General features: G+C 39.5%; 1 protein-coding gene and 1 long non-coding RNA gene across 8 annotated transcripts; one reads left to right on the top strand and one right to left on the bottom strand.

Moving 5' to 3' along the window:
- Positions 1-11: 11 nt before the first annotated feature.
- On the bottom strand, positions 12-3508 carry PPDPFL (pancreatic progenitor cell differentiation and proliferation factor like). Of its 2 annotated transcripts, XM_058831459.1 has the most exons (5): positions 3261-3395; positions 3080-3175; positions 2070-2159; positions 1885-1984; positions 12-1446 (listed from the first exon to the last, which is right to left on the bottom strand). In XM_058831459.1, the coding sequence occupies exons 2-5, from the start codon at positions 3132-3134 to the stop codon at positions 1434-1436; spliced, it is 258 nt and encodes an 85-aa protein (XP_058687442.1). In that variant the 5' UTR covers positions 3135-3175; positions 3261-3395; the 3' UTR covers positions 12-1433. The 2 variants fall into 2 exon arrangements, with proteins under 2 accessions (XP_058687442.1, XP_058687441.1); XM_058831458.1 differs by lacking the exons at positions 12-1446; positions 3080-3175 and having other exon boundaries at positions 1937-1984; positions 3261-3508.
- On the top strand, positions 3489-15539 carry LOC131575674 (uncharacterized). Of its 6 annotated transcripts, none has more exons than XR_009276835.1 (5): positions 3489-3620; positions 3948-4140; positions 8198-8706; positions 9324-10366; positions 10940-15538. It is a non-coding gene; the product is annotated as an uncharacterized LOC131575674 (long non-coding RNA). The 6 variants fall into 6 exon arrangements; XR_009276833.1 differs by having other exon boundaries at positions 9324-10330; positions 10940-15537; XR_009276834.1 differs by lacking the exon at positions 8198-8706 and adding an exon at positions 4747-4916 and having other exon boundaries at positions 9324-15539.
- The last annotated feature ends 2749 nt before the right edge of the window (positions 15540-18288 follow it).

Here is an 18288-nt window from a genome sequence, read left to right as displayed (position 1 = left end):
GTCAGACAAAATACTGATTAAATCTTTATTAAGAAAAAAATCTTAGTATAAAAAAGGTCATTCTGTACACTCAGAGAACAAAGATGAAACTATACAATAGCAGTAGACACAAGTCAATTAAAGACCCTTGAAATCATGTTTTCAGAACAGTGCTCTTTTCTGCAGTCATCTGCCATGCATTTATTGCCTCCATCAAGACTGTAAACTCCCTGAAGCAGCCACTTCATACACCTTGGAGTTATGCATAACCATGACAACCATTAATCTATAATGAAAAGATGCTGGCTACATAAATGTTTGCTACTGTTAGTTCATCCAGTGATGAACAAATATCCAGCAGTGATAGTACATCAAAAAGTTGCATAGATACTTGTCACAAATGTTATCATCCAACCAAATACTTGCTATTTTCCATAATCCTTGATGCATTTCAGTCATGGCCAGTAGAATAAACAATCGTTATACTAATTAGCTTCATTTAGTCTTCAGCACTGCAATGTTATAGTACCTTTCAAGAGCATGGCAAAGGTACATTTGGATAACAACATGAATGTGATTACTTTGAGCGGAATCCTTTGCCAGATCTAGCCCTCATAACTAGTATGACAGACAGCAGAATATTGATAGAATTAGTCACTTAGGAACAAGTAGATCTTTAAGCCACAACAAAGCAGGCAGAAGAAATCTAAAATTAACTAGAAGTATCAACTGATTAAGGCTGCTCTTCCCCTTGGAAGAGGTCAGTTTCTATTAGGATTACAGGTTTCTTGTGCATCTCCTCTATTCTGTCCTCAAATACCAGCATCCATAGGTAGGAATGAAAGTGGTACATGGGTACTTGTAGAAGTTGGGATCTATGCACTCTGCTTGATCAAAGAAACCAAACTGATTATTGCTTGTTCATATAATCGGGCTTTCTAGAAAAAAAAAAAAAGTTATTGACAAGCATTCTTGTAAACTTACCCCTGTAACTGGTACATAAATACTGGATAAAAATTCCACACAGCAGTCCTACTCTGGATTATAGATCTGCATCCTGTTTACATCAGTGTGACTGCCTATAGAGCTGGTATCTTGAAGGCAACTTAACTGAATCACGCATCTTCCTCCTAAACCTATGACGTCTTATTTTTACTGTCACTTTTCTCTAATTATTCAAGTAAGTCATCAGGATGTTTAGTCCTTGAAACTTCCATTAGAGAAACATCACAAATTATTGCAAATCTGGAAAGAACATGGTAGGCCATGGATATGTCCATTAAGCAATATCATTTTAGCTACTGACAAATATTTTGAAAATACACTTTTCCACTCTCCTAAAGGTTTTGTTTTCTTCTTGCAGCTGAACCCAGACATTAGGAAGACCCCAAGCCTCTTGGAAAAACAAGTCTTTATGTAGCATCTCAGTCAGAAAAGCCATCACGCTGTCCTTTTCAACTGTTGGTACTGCAGAAATATACATAAAAAGGTTATAAATGGAATTTTCATTGTATTTACCTCAAAGATATTTGATGTAAAATATTTGGCTAAATATTTTTGAATGCATTCATTTCATTTTTTTAACATAAAATAAAATGGCCAAACAGTATATATGGTTGTGCAAGTTCTATGGGTAGATGATTAAATAAACATCACCATAACTGTGAAACAGTATTAGGCACTACCACCTGCATAATGTGAAGTAGCATATGAGTTAATTTGTTAAAATGAAAACATGGAGAGGTTCTATAGCCTTACACTTGATGTACAGTTGACTTAAATCATCAAAACAGCATTGCACCCCACCAGATGGCTTTAGCTGATCATGACTTGTTTACTAACACTTTTACCAAAAGGAAAGCAGAGCAAGCGAGTAATCCCCACCGTTTTAAAAACAGGACTCACCTGCTTGCTGAGAGTGTTTTTCTTCCAACAGTTGGTGGAGAGGGTTCGCTATGGAAAAAGCTTTTTATCCACCAATATTTATCAACTAACTCTGGTAACCCTGCCAAAGGAGAAAAGCCCACAACATTAGACACTGGATGAGTAACAGGAAAAACTGAAAAGTGTTTCAAAGAAGGGAACAATACCATGCAATGCTTTGTCCTGCTCTGTGACGTTCACAGCATCCAAACAGCAGGAAGAGCTGGAAGAAACGCTGGATTCTGAGTTCAGTCTTGCTGCTCACGGAAAACAGAGACGCACGTAATGAAAAAAAGATGCTTTGAGAGAGTGCACTGTTGTTCAGGAGTGTCAGGAGTTTTTCAGTCATGCTGCTACCTCAGAGGAAACAATTCCACTGAGCTACAGAGTGTAACTTCTTATTATATACACTGCTCTACTACAGTGGTTTTCATAAGAATTTTTTTATCAGTTTCTTTCTCACTCTACTTACACTTCCTTTAAAAGTATACTGAGATCTGTCTGCATAACTTTCACTGAAATCACTGACAAAATTTAAGATCATGGCCACACTGCTATCAAGACAAGCAAGTACATCCTTGAACATTCAAGTCCACAACAACCCAATTGTTCTACTTTTCCCTGTGACACAGGTAAATGCTACACTCACACTAGTGTCCATCCTGGACCTAGGAATCCCACTACACCACATGTACTCTCAAAGCAGTGTTTATTTCACGCATAAAGAAATAAAAATCCAAATTGACTTTGTATTGTGTCTAAATTTGCAAAGTAAATATGAAGTAAATAGGAAGTACAGGTAGAAACTTCCTAGGCTAGGACTTTTTCTAGGTCATGTTTTATAATTAAATATATATATGCATATATTTAATTATATATGTATATGATAACCAAAATAAATAGTTCCAAACAGAACCATTAAAAAAACCCCAAAAAGGTAAATTAATAGCTAGAAGCAGATGGTCATTTAAACTAAAGTTCTGTGATAGGAAAAACTCTCCAATAAATTAAAAGCTATTAGGCAAAGACAACTCGGCCACTGTCTCGGGAGAGGCTCGGGAGGCTCAGCCTCCCTCCTCCAGAGGCGCTCCCCAGGCAGAAGGAAAGGAAGAGGGGAAATGGAGGGCGGGGGGTGTTCGGGGACAACACGCAGCTCCCGGCCCCGCCGAGCACTCACTCCTGTAGTACTGGTTCTTGGCCAGGAGGCAGCCGGCGGAGGGGACGGAGGCCATGGCAGCGACTCCAGGGGAATCCGGCTTTCTCCGGGGCGAGCCTGCGGGGGAAAGGATGCGCAGTGCCGGGGGGAAGGATGCGCCCGGCGCGGGGAGCGGTGCCGCTGGCCCGGCCCTGCGGCTCACCTGCGTGTCCCAGGGACAGCGGCGGTCGAGAGGCAGAAAAGGGACCCTGCTCCGCTGGCAGCGCCGGCGGGCCCCGGCCGCCCTTTATGGGCCGCGGCAGGCGGCTCCCCCCGCCCGGGGGCGGCGGCACAGGCGGGACGCGGGCGAGGCGGCGGCGGGGGAAGGAGGCCTCGGCCTCGGCCGCAGCCGGCCGGGTCGGCCCGGGACAGCCCTGCACCGGCACCCTCAGTCCTTACTGCTGCTCTCATCCCCAGCGCTTCTCTGGAGTGCCTCAGGAGGGACTGGGAGCTGCTGCGTTAAGCATTCTCTTCCCCATGGGGAGTGGGAAGAGCGGGGTGAAGCAGACAGGCGCCTGTTCGGGTAAAACTTTTTGTTCAGAAACGCGGACGTGGCTATGCATATAAACTAACTTTAGTGAAGCCAAAGGAATAATCTCCACTTTCATGTCAATGAGCAAAACCTGTGATCATGTAGTCCTGGTAAAATTAGAACAAAATCCAAGATTGATCACAAAACTACTTTTACCTTCCCAAGATAAATGCACAGCTCCTTTTCATTCTTGTAATCATATTGCATGGCAAAACTAGTCCAAAAGTGTGTCCTCACCTTTCAGAATTGTCAACAGAAAATTGGCTATTTGGTTTGCTCCTGCTCCATAACAAAACTTTTTGTCTTTTTTTTTCCTAGCAGGAGCTGTGGGTAAGAACACAGAGGTGTAGCGTGTGTGATACCATGTTACCGTCACATCTACTTGAGTAGCGCATTCCATCTCAAATGATAAGTACGTGGCTCATAATACCTCCTAGTATATTTATAAGGCTGTAAACCACACTGCTGAGAAGCCAGCTCTAAAACAATACCCACACAGCATTTGTAACAGGTAAGCAGAGTGCATTTTCATAGGCCTTTTTGCTGATGTGCTGTCAGAGTCTTAACAGCATGGTGGTCTCTCCTGAGCAAAGATTGAAGGCTCATCACTGAGAAATCATCATGACTGACACAGGAAATACTTTGCAGATGAGTTCACACCAAGCACTATCACCAGTTACCCCATACATTTTTCCTGCTGTGTCAAAAAGCACTGTAAGAGTAGTAGTACTCACTGTTGCAGCTTCTTTTTTATGGATACCTAAATGTATTAGCTTGCTAATTCTGTTAGCTGTTAGTTCGTTGTATCAGTCACCTTTTTTCCTGCCTTAGTAATCAATTTCCATCTTCAGTCTTGTTCTGTTCAAGGGCAATAAACTTCTGCAACACCCCAATAAACTTCTGCAACACCCCATTTGTTTTTGTCACCATAAATGTCCTCACACTGAGCACTCTGTTGAGTTGTCAGATCCATTCCCAAAATAGAGGAAGCTTCTTCCCAAAGAGCCATAGGAAATCATCTTCTTGGGCTGTGAGGGTGGGCATTTGTAGTGATAGCACTGTGTCCTAGACAGAACTAGTAACCTTACCATTTATTGTATCTGCTTTTGTCTTTCAGCTTTAAAATCCTGGTTTAATATACTCATTGGTTTGTCAAGTACATTATCAGAAAAGCTGTTTAGGCTATAACATGCCCATGTTATAGGCTTTGTATTTGATGAGAAAACAGACATAAGTATCTCTCTTGCAAACCTCACAAACATCTGTCCATTTCAGAGCTGTGCCAAGGTACTCAGGAGCTGGGAAACACCAGTTCTATAAAATTTTCAATTGCTTCACTGCTGCATGTGTATAATTTGGCTTTATCATTTAGCATACATGGTCATTTACCACTTTTGTTTTGGAGCTCTGTTTAATGCACTGGAATAGGTAGGGCTTATTTAATGAGAAATTGTCCACTATTTCTCTCACTCAATCTGTTATTATATCCTATCTATTGTATTTTCTTCTAGTAAGAATACAGAATCCTCTGAATATAGAACTGCAGGTTTCTCCAGTGTTTTTTCTTGCATGGTCATTCTGGCAGACTGTTTCTAAAATACTGGCACAATTTTTTAAAGTATTGCTACAAAACCAAGGCATGCTATTATCTTCAGCTAACAAGAGGGAATTTTGAGATCCAAAGGAGCTAAGATAAAATTATCCACAAATCTTGCATGTCTCATGTGAAAGCAGTTTAGGACTTTTTTTTTTTTTTTATAACCTCTTCATGCCATACTTAATTTACCCACTTACACCTGTCCTTTACTTCAGATCCAGATTTAAGTATTCAGTGCGTTGATAAATCAGATTCTCAATCAGACATTGAAAAAACTTGCTTAGTGGCCCCTATGACTGAGTAACTCACAAAGCATCAATTACAAACTCATGGGCAAGGTTACAATTTAGCTTCCAAGACAGCATTCAATTGCCTTAACCACTGACCCGTTCTTTTCTCCCTGGAAGCCTTGGCTGCATCACTACTCAAATTCTGTCGTGAATATGGAAGTAGTCCTATTAAATACATGCTGTAGCCTCTTGAATATAACAAACTCAGTTCATCTCCATACTTTATGCAAAAAGAGGCAAGGGTCCTATGAAATAAATAGTACACAATCACCAACTTTTTAAAAACACCTTTACAAAATGTGTTTTTCCAGCCCTTTGAATGACTGTGACTTTAACAATAATGTTAACATAACATTTGTGTATGCATAACTATTAAATAGACACAGTACTGAATTGTGATCCCATGAAACATGAATACTTATCAGAAAGTAACTTGGAATTAAAAATTATATCAGTATGACTGATTAAATGGATAAATCTCCCACCTTACCATGCCAGGATTACCTGATATAACCCTTTATTGGACATTAAAAGCAAAATGTCACTGTCACAAAAAGAAAAACAAACAATCTATATTGAGTTACACTTTGACGCTGACCTGTTAATTATTCACTAAACAAAGTTTACCTTACCTTAATAGACTTAGCTACTCTTTCCTTTCTTGGAACAACTGTGAGCCTGGTGCCAATCTTTCTGGGGACTTGTTTTGGATATTTTCTTCCACACACTTTTATGACAATTTTTTTTATTTTTCCTTGCCACTTAAGCTTCTGTAAGAGTAGTGTGGCACTATAAGTTCTACAGCATTGCTTCAGGGCTGTGTGCTTTGTATGATTATATGGGTACTCTGACAATGTTTAGAGAGATAGGAACAATTTGAGTGAAAGCATCTTTCCAAATGCATATGCAGAAAGGTACAATTTTGGCACATGAGGGTTGAGTAGTCTCTCCCCACAAGCCTCTGAAAAAGCAGATTTTGCACCTTTTCATAAATCACAGAATCCCAGAATAATCTGAGTTTAAAGGCACCCAGAAGGATCACTGAGTTCAGCTCTTAAGCGAATGAGACATGAAGGGATTGAGCTCACAACCTTGTCATTATTAGCACCATGCTCTAACCAACTGAGCTAATCTCAAAATTAGTCTTATTACCCATCCACAACTAACATTTCATTCCAATTTTTTTACAGAAAGTATAAATCACTCTTTTTTTTAAGGGAAGTGTGTATTAGTTTGACCATATGGCTCCCCATGAGAAGACCAAACTTCCCTGAGTAGTATTTTGTAATGGATGTATTAACATTTTTCAGAAATGTTTCCTTCATGGAACTGTTAGTAACTCTAATTATTCACTATTTATCTCAAAAAAATTTTTTGCATACCTATACTGTCAAATTTTGAAGGGAGTTTATAAAAGAGGTTTGCATTAAAGAAATTTTACTATGTGAACCTTTACTATGTGAAGTAAAAAAACTTTGCCATGCAAAAGTTACTTATCAAAACCTGTTTAGTTTGTTAGCTGCTTCCAAGCAGTGTCATCACTTACTTTTTTTATTCATTTCACTCTTCAAATATTCCTCCAAGCCAAACAGCTCAGCAGGAATACAAGGCTCATCTATCAAAACCAAGAGGAGCTAAGGTATTGATGAAGAATTAAATGGCAGAGTGAGAGTTGGCAGGGGAATGGAAATTCATATGGTATGTAGCCTGCAAAAGATACATAGGGCCTTAGAGCTGCTGGCTTCTGTGCACAGAAGGGACAAGAAACAATTTTTTTCACCACTGAAAATCATCAGCTCTGTAGACCGTTTAAAGTATTGGATGAGATAACACTGAAAGCAAAGGGTAACTACTGATTTCTAGACCACATGGAGCGTACTTCTGAATAATGCTGGAACTTTGCTGGAAACATCAGCAAAAGCAGGGAAAATACATACTTGTACCTACAAACTGCATGGCAAAAACACTGAAGACCACTGCATTTCTAAATCGTTAGCACATCTTTGTGCATTTACTGTTAAGTGCCAGTTTTCAAAGGCTGAAAGTTACAAATTTCTCTTTATTCAGTCCAATTCATGTCCAATGCAGTGCTACACTCACATGAAAACACAGACATTTTAACATTTGTCATTTTATGTTTATCTTAGCACATAATTGAAACCCATTTTTCTTTGGATCCATATGCAACAAGCTGCACAAACTTCTTTCAGCAAGCTGCATCTTTTGCATCTTTCTCAGAAGGCATATGAATACTTGGAATTTTTTTTTACTTTTGTTTCTCAAGTATTCAGAAGAAGAGGACTTAAGCTTCCGGTATCACCAAATACAGGGATTATAAACTGCATTGATACAAAATAGAATACATAATTGATTGGAATTCAGCTGAAAAAAAGCAAAATTGAAATATAGCCATGTTTATATACCTTTTTAATATGTCCCTGGAAATGTATTGGTCTATAGAGATGAGAAAAGTTGGCTTGTTACTCAATTTCACATCCACTACAGAGATGCAGAGCCAAATTGCATATTTTAATATTTTTGTCTATTTTGGTTGAAACAAACATTTTTTTGAATAGCATCCACTTTTTCAAATTGCTGTAAAGAGTACTGTGCATTTTGACGTACACACACAAACTCTTTTCTCTTTCACTTCTGTACCTACTCTCTCTCTGTCCTTGCAGGTAGAATGGACCCAGGCTCACCAGTTTGAACACAGCCTGATAGCTCTGAAAAGGCATCCTAGAAGGTCGTAGTAGCCCATCATGCCTCACTGTGCATAGACACTCTTCCTCACATAGCACTGAGACATGCTGGCATCCTCATTTCTTGGCTAGTTGTTCTGTCACCAGGCCAGATGCTCAGAATGGAGCAGCATGAGGTGCAAAAGGAATCAGGGAACTTGTGAATAAGAAGAACATACTCATAATTTTGCAGCTGGAAAATTTCCCATTAACTTAGCAACAGAGCTGGCCCAGGACATCACAGAGCAGACCTGTTCCAAAATTAAGAAGCCGAAGTGTACTTGTACAGCTGTGTTAGAGCAAACTGTATGTCCTGAAGGTGTGTTGGACTTGTACATGGTGAGGTTGTGACAGCAACACCTGAAGAAACATGAAAGCCTTAATTCACTCACAAATCCCTCCAGCCTGCAGAGGCTGGCTGTGCAGGACTTATCACACAAGGATGTCAGGTCAGATCCTCAGTTCATTATACATGTTGTTTCCTTCTTCTCTCAAAATTTAACCTGTTGACCTCAGAAGTGCACTCACCCTTTTGCAGGGACTCTGTCATTTTTTGTAGACTCCCACACAATTTTGTCTGAAATCATAGTTTAAATATGCTTAGTACCATTCTTTGGCCCCGAAGATAACTGATATAAAATGGCCAACAGTCACACTGTTTCATACTGCAAAATAAGATGTTTACAACCAAAATGGTGAAGAATTCTCTCTTGCTTGTGTTAAAACCCAAGCTACTTGGCAGTTTATTGGGAAAAAGCCAGAGAAAGCCCTAAGCCTAAGCCATTCCAGGTTATTTCTAATATCTTAATTGTATGGACAATCATGTTCTGTCTCCTGTCAAGATTCCCTGGCATTAATTTAGCGGTTAGTTAATTTAATGTGACATCACCAGTGCCTAGTGTAAGATCCAGAGTCCAATAAGCTGGCAAACAAATGACTCTGCTAGGGATCCATTTGAAAACCTACCATGTTTAACATTTGGGTGTAGATGGCTAATTAGGGTCCAGTTATTGCATTTCTTTAGATCTTAATGAATCTAATGCAGTGGCTATTTCTATCTCCACAGATGCTGCTGGTGGGAAGCTTTTCTCTGAGGCTTCTGCAAAGCTGCCTCCACACACACAGTGCCAAATCTTTTAGCACAGTAAGGGCTAGAGCACAGTCCCAATCACACAGCCAGGGAGGGCCTTCTGCCTTAAATGTGCAACATAACAGCAATAAAAGAGAGGAGAACAGGCACTGCCAATCTCTGCTTCTGTGACCATTTAGGAGCCAAAAAAAAAAAAAAAAGAAAAACCCAAACAAAAAAAAAAAAAAAGGGAGAAAAGAGCCAGAAATGCAACTTCTTTGTGAGACCATTCTTCCCAGTGTCAGTCCTAACTGACACCATTGCTGAGCCTCTAAGCACAGCATACTGACACTGCACTTCAAGTTGCTTTATGAAAAAGGAAAGGTAGCCAAGCTGCAGACTTCACAAGGTAGAAGTGCCCAGCATCCCAGCAGAATTTGCTCCAGCTATGAACTCATCTCACAGGCATTGAAGGCATAGTGGGCAGCATTTCCTGGAGCTGAGGACAGACAGTGAGGAGCTTCTTCATCTCACAAAAGTAAAAGGTGGACGTGAGTGATTGGTCCGTGTCAGGATATACTGTTTACATGCCACAAGACTTGGGAATCTGAGGTCATATTCACTGCTACTGAGCCACTAGAAGTACAGGTTTGAAGCAGTATTAGTACAGTCCAAGAAACACAGAAGAGAAAATGAAATGAAAGACGGCAATGGGTCCTTTAATCCAGAGTTTCTTATTCTGTGGGATGTATTTTGCCAAGAAGACATAAACAAATCATCCTCACCACAGAGTGATGTCCTGTAATGAATGTGCTAGAGACACTAATTAACTGTAAATGAGACCAACACAGTTGAGATGTGTTGCTCCAATCTTCTGCCTCTTAGGACACGATCTGCACTGACAGGTGTTTGTCTACTTCCTGTGATGCCAAATCATATCAAAATTGATGAAGAATCAGAGAAATTGCCACTGATGTGCTGCTGATGGGGGCAATCTCCTCCAGGTAAATGGGAGTCTGACCACACTGGAGATGTTGCAGGTACTTCTCCTCAGAGTGACTAGACTCAATTCTGAATATAGCTGATAGACATAAAAGACCTAGTTCCTTGGCTTTCACTTTTCTTATACTTTAAATAATTCTCATACTTTCAGAAGTTTAGCCCATTTCTTTCTGACAAATGAGAACTGAGGCCTGCATGCAGCCTTGCAATTTCAGGAACACAAATATACTTGTAGTATGATTTTATTGGCTAGGTTCATAATAGGTTTTTCTAGCAAATGCCAATATTGAAAAACCAAACATAGACAAGAGTTGAAAGATTAGAATTGATAGTGCAGTCAAAGTTCGATACTGTTTAATGAAGTTTTCATTAAAACTGCTTCTTATCACTAGATCTGTTGTCAAGGGTTGCGTTTATCTACTTTCTGGTGTACCAGTGAAAAGAAAGGCAGTTTTTAATTTATCTTCATCCTACTGAAGTAGAACGATTGTAAAATAGCTGTACAAGGGTCAGTCTCCAGTATGAGTAGTCTGATCAAACAGAATGTGCATAACCCATTTTCCTCACTCTCCTTAAGTTAATTTTTTTCCTCCCTTTTGCTTGCATTGCAGTTTACTGCAATTTTCTCAAATGAATTCAAGTCTAACAGATCCTTTATACATTTTGGATGGAAAATATTTCACACTCTGTATGCAAGTTGATTTTTGGCAGAATTTTGGAATCAGCTGTAGTCAAAAGGTACACTAAAAATCACAGGTTATGATTACTGTTAATTCGTTCCCTCCATTCCTCCTTCTGTTTCCTCTCTTGCATTTGTGACAATGCAACCTACCCCTTTTGAAGAATTTTGTTGAGAAAAGCAAATTACAGAAGACCACATAATTGAAGGAGACTACCACAACTGCTTATAGACCAAATCTTCAAAAGGCATTGTAGAACATCAAGCTTTATAATGAAACAGAGCAAGAAGGTGAAACATAATAAAACTGTAAACAATTAGTTGATGGTTAGTACTTGAAAATATTCTAGAGGATATGATACAGGAAATGTGTCTGTCTTTTGTGAGAGTAAAAGAAGTTGTGAGAAGTGCTGGATTAATTTCACATGTCACTGTCAGAACAAATGCAGAGAATAGACTGTTTAAACTCAACAAAAGAATCTTGGAATATCTAGACATTTGGTTTATGCAGTCAGCTCCATTTGGCTGATCTCATTTACCTTCAATTAGACTTTCCAGCAGCTTAGAAGCTCCATATCAGTCAAGAGAGAAGAGTTTATAATTGGCTACAAGTGTTCATATTCACTCCTTTGCCTTGGAGAAAATAAACTGCTGTCAGCAATTTAAGGTGGTTATCAATCCTGCAACCACTGTCTTAGGCTGTCCTCACTTGTTAATGCAGCAGCTGCTGCTACCGTGAGAGAGAACTGCTGCCACATGATGTTTGACCAACCCACTTTAGACCCTTTCAGGACTGCCAAACAGGTGCTGGCCATGCATTTTGAGAAATAATTGTTGAGAAGAACAGTTTTCTGTTATACCTACAGTTTTCTTGTAAGTCACCTTTGGGAAAAAGTAGTTCTGTGTGCCTGAATGAGCTTTGGTATTGGAGCTGGGTCATGCACAGCAAGGTTAAAGTCAGGCAAGTTGCCAGAACAAAGTCATTTTGCTCAGCATTGGCTTCAGCTCTCACACATCTGCTCTGTAATTCAGCAGCTTGGTGCTGTCAGCCTTTGGAAGGACCAGTGCCTGAACAGAATACAAGACAACTATTTCTAAATACTTCTGAGGATCTGTGTTCAAGTACTTTTTGGTATAACAGCAGAGCTCTATCCCTGAAATTTCATCTGGGCGACCCAGAGATGCCAAACATTTGAAGTTATTTTTATGAATGTTGTTGGAGATATTCATTCTCAAAACCTCACCCTTTTTAAAATTTTATTCCCTAAAATCTTGTAACTTTCTTATAATTTTTTTTTCTATCGTTAAACAAAATAGTCACAAATAAGTGAAGCTCAGATTCAATGGTTTAAATATTTAGGCGTATTCTTTTCTGCACAATTTACAATATGCAGAATTTCAGACACATGTAGACAAGATGGTTCTGCATTAATCAAAACAGGCACATAGAGCTGGGGCAGTTAGTTAGCAATGAATTAAAAGTCAACAAGAACAAGTCCTATCCTCAAACATTCACATTTTGCACATAACTACTGTGATTTTGTCTGTATATTACTGATAGAGATTTCTATATTTTTGTTTGTCTGAAAGTGTGATACATATAATAGAGGCAAAAAATTGCATCTGAACCAAACAACATTTCTGAATATAAAAGCAGTGTTTGAGATACAGTTCATTAGCCTCATTCATTTTAATTGTTACCCAGTCCAAAATTATATCCTTTTCTATTACACCATAATGACTTCTTTAATTTGCCAGAAGTACAAAAAATGAGCAAAAGGAAGATCAGAAAATCTTACTGCAGAATTTCACAGTTTTCTCACAAAATATGTTTACAAAATATTGTTCTAATAGAAATTTGTATTAAAGCATGAATGATTTTATGGTTTTGAAATTGATGGGAACTTCGATAGTTCTGAAATGGCTAGTGTTTCATAAATTTGCTTTAAAATTTAAAATTAAATTGTTCTCTCCTTTTCTTTGACTCATTTATTTAGGGTTTCTCAAATGAATTATTTAAACTCAAGCACTTAATCCACATCAACACTTTCATTTATGTCATAGCTAAGTAAGCGTAGAAATTAGGAGTAAATAGTGTAGTTTGGCCCTGTCATCCCCTCACTACAAACACTGGAGCTCAAAACCAGGAGATTGAACTGGTGCAGGTGTCTGCCCAAGGAGCAGGGCTCACAAAAATCACTGGGGTGGCCCTGGCAGCACATGAGAAGCACAAGAGGGCCTGTGAAGCAGCTGTGTTACCAGTGAGTGAACACCTCTGCCTGTGGTTTCCCTGCTGTACTATTCCAGGTAGTAAACAAAATCTGGCTCACCTTGTTCTTCGCACTGGCAGCAGTTTCAGCTTGGAAAGGAGCATCTCTTGGCTGACTTAGAACTCCCAATTCCACCTTCTGTAAATTTGCGTCTTGCCAAAGGATATTTAAAGTAATTTTTGTTATTTTTGGTTTGTAAGAGGAAAAAGGCACATTCTTAATACCTGCCTAAAAGAACTCACTATTTTTTTACTTTTTTAATTATTATTTTTTACTGAATGGAAGATATGAAAGCAAGCATTTGAATCTTATGAATTCTGTAATAAAGTTTGGAAATGCACCATTAACAATGGCCTTTTACATTATGCACATATCTGAGCCACATGGAAATCTGATATTTACCTGTTCAGCTGTTTCTTTCATGGATCTGCAGTGCTGCAAGACAAGCAGGCAGAACTAACTCACATCAGTACCATTCCCAGGACCACGGTAAGGAGGCCCCGGGCTGCAGTGCCTTGTCTGTGTCTGCAGTTCCCTTAGTTTGCCACAGACACGTTTCTGCTTTGCCAAGGATGAAGTCCTCAAGGCCACAACTGCAATCATGCAAGCTCTTCTGTCTCCTTTGAAAGATGTCTCTTGCTCCTGCACAGAACTACAGGACCTGTAGGATCACTGCCTGCTGCTACCTTACAGCATCTACGCTCTGATCACTCTATTACAGCAAGCCACAGCTTGTGACATTGCCAAAGGACAACAGAGGTGGCAAAAAGCTCCAGGTATCTCCAGATTCAAGGGCAGCAAAACCCACCTCCCTAGATGGTTTCTGGAGTCCATTCAGCTTCTGGATCTCCTTCACTGTCCTTCAAAAGTTGTGCCAACACCAAATGAATCTCTGTGATTTTCTGATGCACTAAAAGCATGGCAGATGCACCATCAAACTCAGTTTTGCCAAGCCTTAATAGTTCTGGATGTGCATCGTGAGCCCCTCCTGGTGCTGATTTCTGGACACAAAAGATTGCTTTCATGGTTCCATCTCAGAAACTGCTCAGTGCTGGAGAGGTATCACACCTGCTTCTCTTTCCATTTTCCAAGTCTAGAAATGTATGGGTATTTTTTTTTGAATGCCATTTCTGCCCGACTCCTTGAGATCCATGGCACAGCAGTGTGGTGTGTGTTAGTAAATCTGCTGTGTCTGTGGATGTAATGAAAGTCTGCAGGCCATCACCAACTGCTATTTTCCTGTCTGGTGGAAGTCTATACCATCCTGGACATCTTTGCTGTGTTCAGAGGGGATAGCATGCTCAGCTGTGCTATGTAGGATGTGATGATGATATTTTTCCCTGCTCAGTGTTCCTTGGGCAAGGCCAGTGCTTAATACACTCTCGTGGATGGAGAGCCCAAAAACAGTGCATGCACACAGGACTGAACCACACCTTCTACAGGTAGAAAATCTGAAAATGAGCATTACATGCTCTATTATCTTTCTTTTCTTTTTCTTTGTTTTCAATGCTGCATACATAAAAAAAAAAAAAAAAAAAAAAAGCCACCAAACCACCAGTGAACCCATTTCAGTTCAACTGATTTAATTTTTTTTTTACCAAATCTTCAGCTGTAACTGGTGACAATACCATTCCTTAAAGTTTTTTAATACATTTGGCAGGTAAGACCATGAAAGCAGTAGCTCATTATTTTATATTTATGAACCAAGCTGAGATTCTATAATATCCTGTCCTGATGTGATCTATTGTTATACTCTTATTTCCAGCAACTTTTATCTAACTGCTGCTAGAAATTCTACCCATAGGTACTGATGCGTTGCCTTTGAATACAATGGCATATTGTTGCCTGTTCTCTCAGTTTGATTTATTTTGGGTGATAAATGAACATCTTGAGGCAGTCATCAGACTTTAATTTGACTGAACAGATCGTAACTGAAAATCACAATTTTCCTAGAGCACTGTTGAAGAGCAGCCAGTCATTTTACATTACCCATATATTGTTGGCTGTTTATTGGTTCTCTGCAACATGCACTAGAATGCTTTTTGCAGTATTTACAGCACTATTCACGTATTTTACTATCAATGTTTTATAAGCTACCAGCAGCAGGAAAAAAAAATTACTCACAGAGCATGTGATACTGGGAAGAACATAGAAATACAACACAGTTACATATACACATCCAAAAATATACTAAGTCGCCTCACATACTATGAAAGCTAAAAAATCCTTTACAGCTGCATATTATAACTTTTTTACTTTTTTTTTCTTCCAGAAAGCCTCTGAAGAGCCTCAGATTTGAGAAAGACTATACTTTCCCTTGCAAGTCTGTTTTAACACAGCTGTCTGTAGGTCTTGTTCTGCTGTTACACTGATGTAAAGCTGTTGCCAACAAAGGATTTGTTTCTGATTTATAAGTCTGGAAATGTTCTATCCCTTTCCTCTCTTCATTGCTGTCTTTGCTTTCCCTTGCCTTTTTTCAGTTTCACATTGAGTTTAAGGACTAGTAAATAAACTCATTCAAGCTTCTGTACATCAGCCACAGGATATTGGCCTCTGCTGAGCGCAAAGACTTCTCTCTGGGTGAATAATATCTTCCAGGAAACACCTGATCTCACTTTGAAGGCAGCAAAAGAGGGAGACCCTGCCACTTCTTTGCCAGCTTGCCTGCATTTTCCTGTAATCTCAGTTTTCTGATTTATAGACAATGGCATCCAGAATGGTATCTTGTTTCTTTTGGTCACTTAATTGTTAAGCATATGTAGAGTTCTAGTAAAGCTGATACACAATTCTTATAGCAATCACATCAACTAGAAGAGAATTTATTTGCTTTAAAAGAGCAAAATGTTCTGGCTGAGTTCTGATACAACAGAATAAGCATGGTCAACTTTCAGGAGAAAAACTTTCTAAGAGCTAGAATCTCTTAGCTGTTTTATTAGGAACCCCCCAGAGTGTTCTTCCCTCCACTGTAAGCCCAGTACCACTGCAGGCTCTACACTCTGAGAAATATGGGCTGCACCATTGACTTCTCTGCTGGGACAGGGCTGGAGGGTTCCACAAGGACAGGAAGGAGCTTGAGTTGTACATTTTTTCTGTACCTCTAATGCTCAGCACAGTAAGGCATCCTTTGTGCCATTTGATTCATCTCATGAAGGATTCATGTGAATTTAGCACTTCTGTGTGGCCATCCCTCTGCACCACTATAATTCCAAGTTAGCCTCTGATTCAGAAGCTTAACACTTACACTGTCCTCACAAAGGTTTTGAGCCCTCAAAACTACATCTTTTGAAATTTTATCCTTTGTACCTACTTGGTACTGGTTTTACTACTGTGAGATGAAAAGCAAGACTGCTGTAATCCTCAAAAGTCGAAATGCCTTGTCAGATCCACCCTGTAGTAGCTGATGGTTTAGATAAATTTCTGTTTAACTATTTATGCACCATTTTTTCTGATCAGGATATTTATTTTTGCTACAGATACAAAGGAAAGACTGGCCTTTTCTACCACTTCTGATGGAAAATATGTTTTTATACCAGTGTATGGATTTCTTTAGTTATTGTCTGTGCACTTCATTCAGAAGAAAGTCCTGGAACAGAGTTTAACCTGTCAAAATACTTAAATTTCCTGGTAAATTAATTTAAAAAGATACAAAGGATAAAAAAAACAATTGTATGACCTGCTGCCGCAAGCAAATAGATCTTCAGGGAAAACTGTTTTTTGCCATGCCTTGCTTTGAAACCATCCTGGGTGCTGTTGAGTATTTTTCACTGCTCATGCTTCCTAAAGTCAGGAAACAAAGTAAAAACATGGTGATGATAATAACTAGGTATGGACTCTGTGCTGAGCCTCTTTAAGGAAGTAACTTTCAAAGATACATGTAGAAGAAAATACCTGCTGAATTCATGCTGTAGCATACATCTTTTGTGTCGTTTGACCTACAGATCCTATTTATTCAGTCTCACTGCAATCCCTTCTGCAGTTGCCTTATGTTTTATGGAGTGGCTGAAGAGTATATGATGTAATTATGAGAAAATCTTTTTGGAAGGTGAAAGGAATTATGTTTTAAATAGCTTAGAACTTCTTGTGTAAAATGCTTTTATTCTGTTTTGAGAAAAACCTCAAATGCTGGTTCTTTTGCATCAAGCACTTCTGCTGTCAGTCCCTGGCATTAATTCAGTTGGAGAGAGACTAAACTGGTGAGGAAGTTCAGAATATTGCTCCATCTTCCAAAAATGTGTTCAAAACAACATCATGCACTTTTCAGCTGTAACCTCTCCTGCCTCTTTTCCCAGCATCAGGAGAGTGAGATACACAGGATTGCTGGAAGAACCAGAGCAAATATGCATTAGAGTTTCTGGAAGCACAGCATGCCAAGTCACATACTGCACTGCTCAAAGTCCACTGGAATTCTGAGAAACAGGAAACAACACTAAATTTACCCTGAAAATCCCTGTTCTTCAGACATAAACAAAGTTCTACAATCTGCCCAGCCTTCTGTGAGTCATCTCTACATAGTACTCTTTAAGGAAAACTTGACTTGACTAAAACACAGTGTCCAGCAAATATCAAACTAGTAATGAACACATGTTCCATGAGCTATTGTAAAGTCTTATGTATTTCACTGGCAGTGAAACACTCCACCCCATAAACTGAGCATAAGATGTTTGGCCAGGCTTAGAAGTGCCTCAAGCCTGGCTTTGCAAGGTGGGCAGGATGGCCTTCCCATTCTGTAGGACACACTCAGGACTGAAGTCCTGCCTTGGCAGGAGTGTCAGCCCAGAATACCAGGCCAGCTCAAGGCCCATTTGAATACTCATCCATACTGGCAAAGCTTTGCACTTCAGATTTCGTACACAAGGTGTACTTAGGCTGTCAGATTAGGGGACAGATTTCAATTCGGATGCTGGTGATGCTCATCAGGAGAGGGGAACTCATGTGGTCCCTCTGCTCCAACTGCCATTTTCTGCACTACACGTCTGCCCATCTTTCTGCTTTTTTTTTTGTTACATTCCTT

Source organism: Poecile atricapillus, chromosome 2, assembly GCF_030490865.1.
Source record: "Poecile atricapillus isolate bPoeAtr1 chromosome 2, bPoeAtr1.hap1, whole genome shotgun sequence".
Classification (NCBI taxonomy): domain Eukaryota; kingdom Metazoa; phylum Chordata; class Aves; order Passeriformes; family Paridae; genus Poecile; species Poecile atricapillus.
This window is presented reverse-complemented; position numbering and strand designations above follow the sequence as displayed.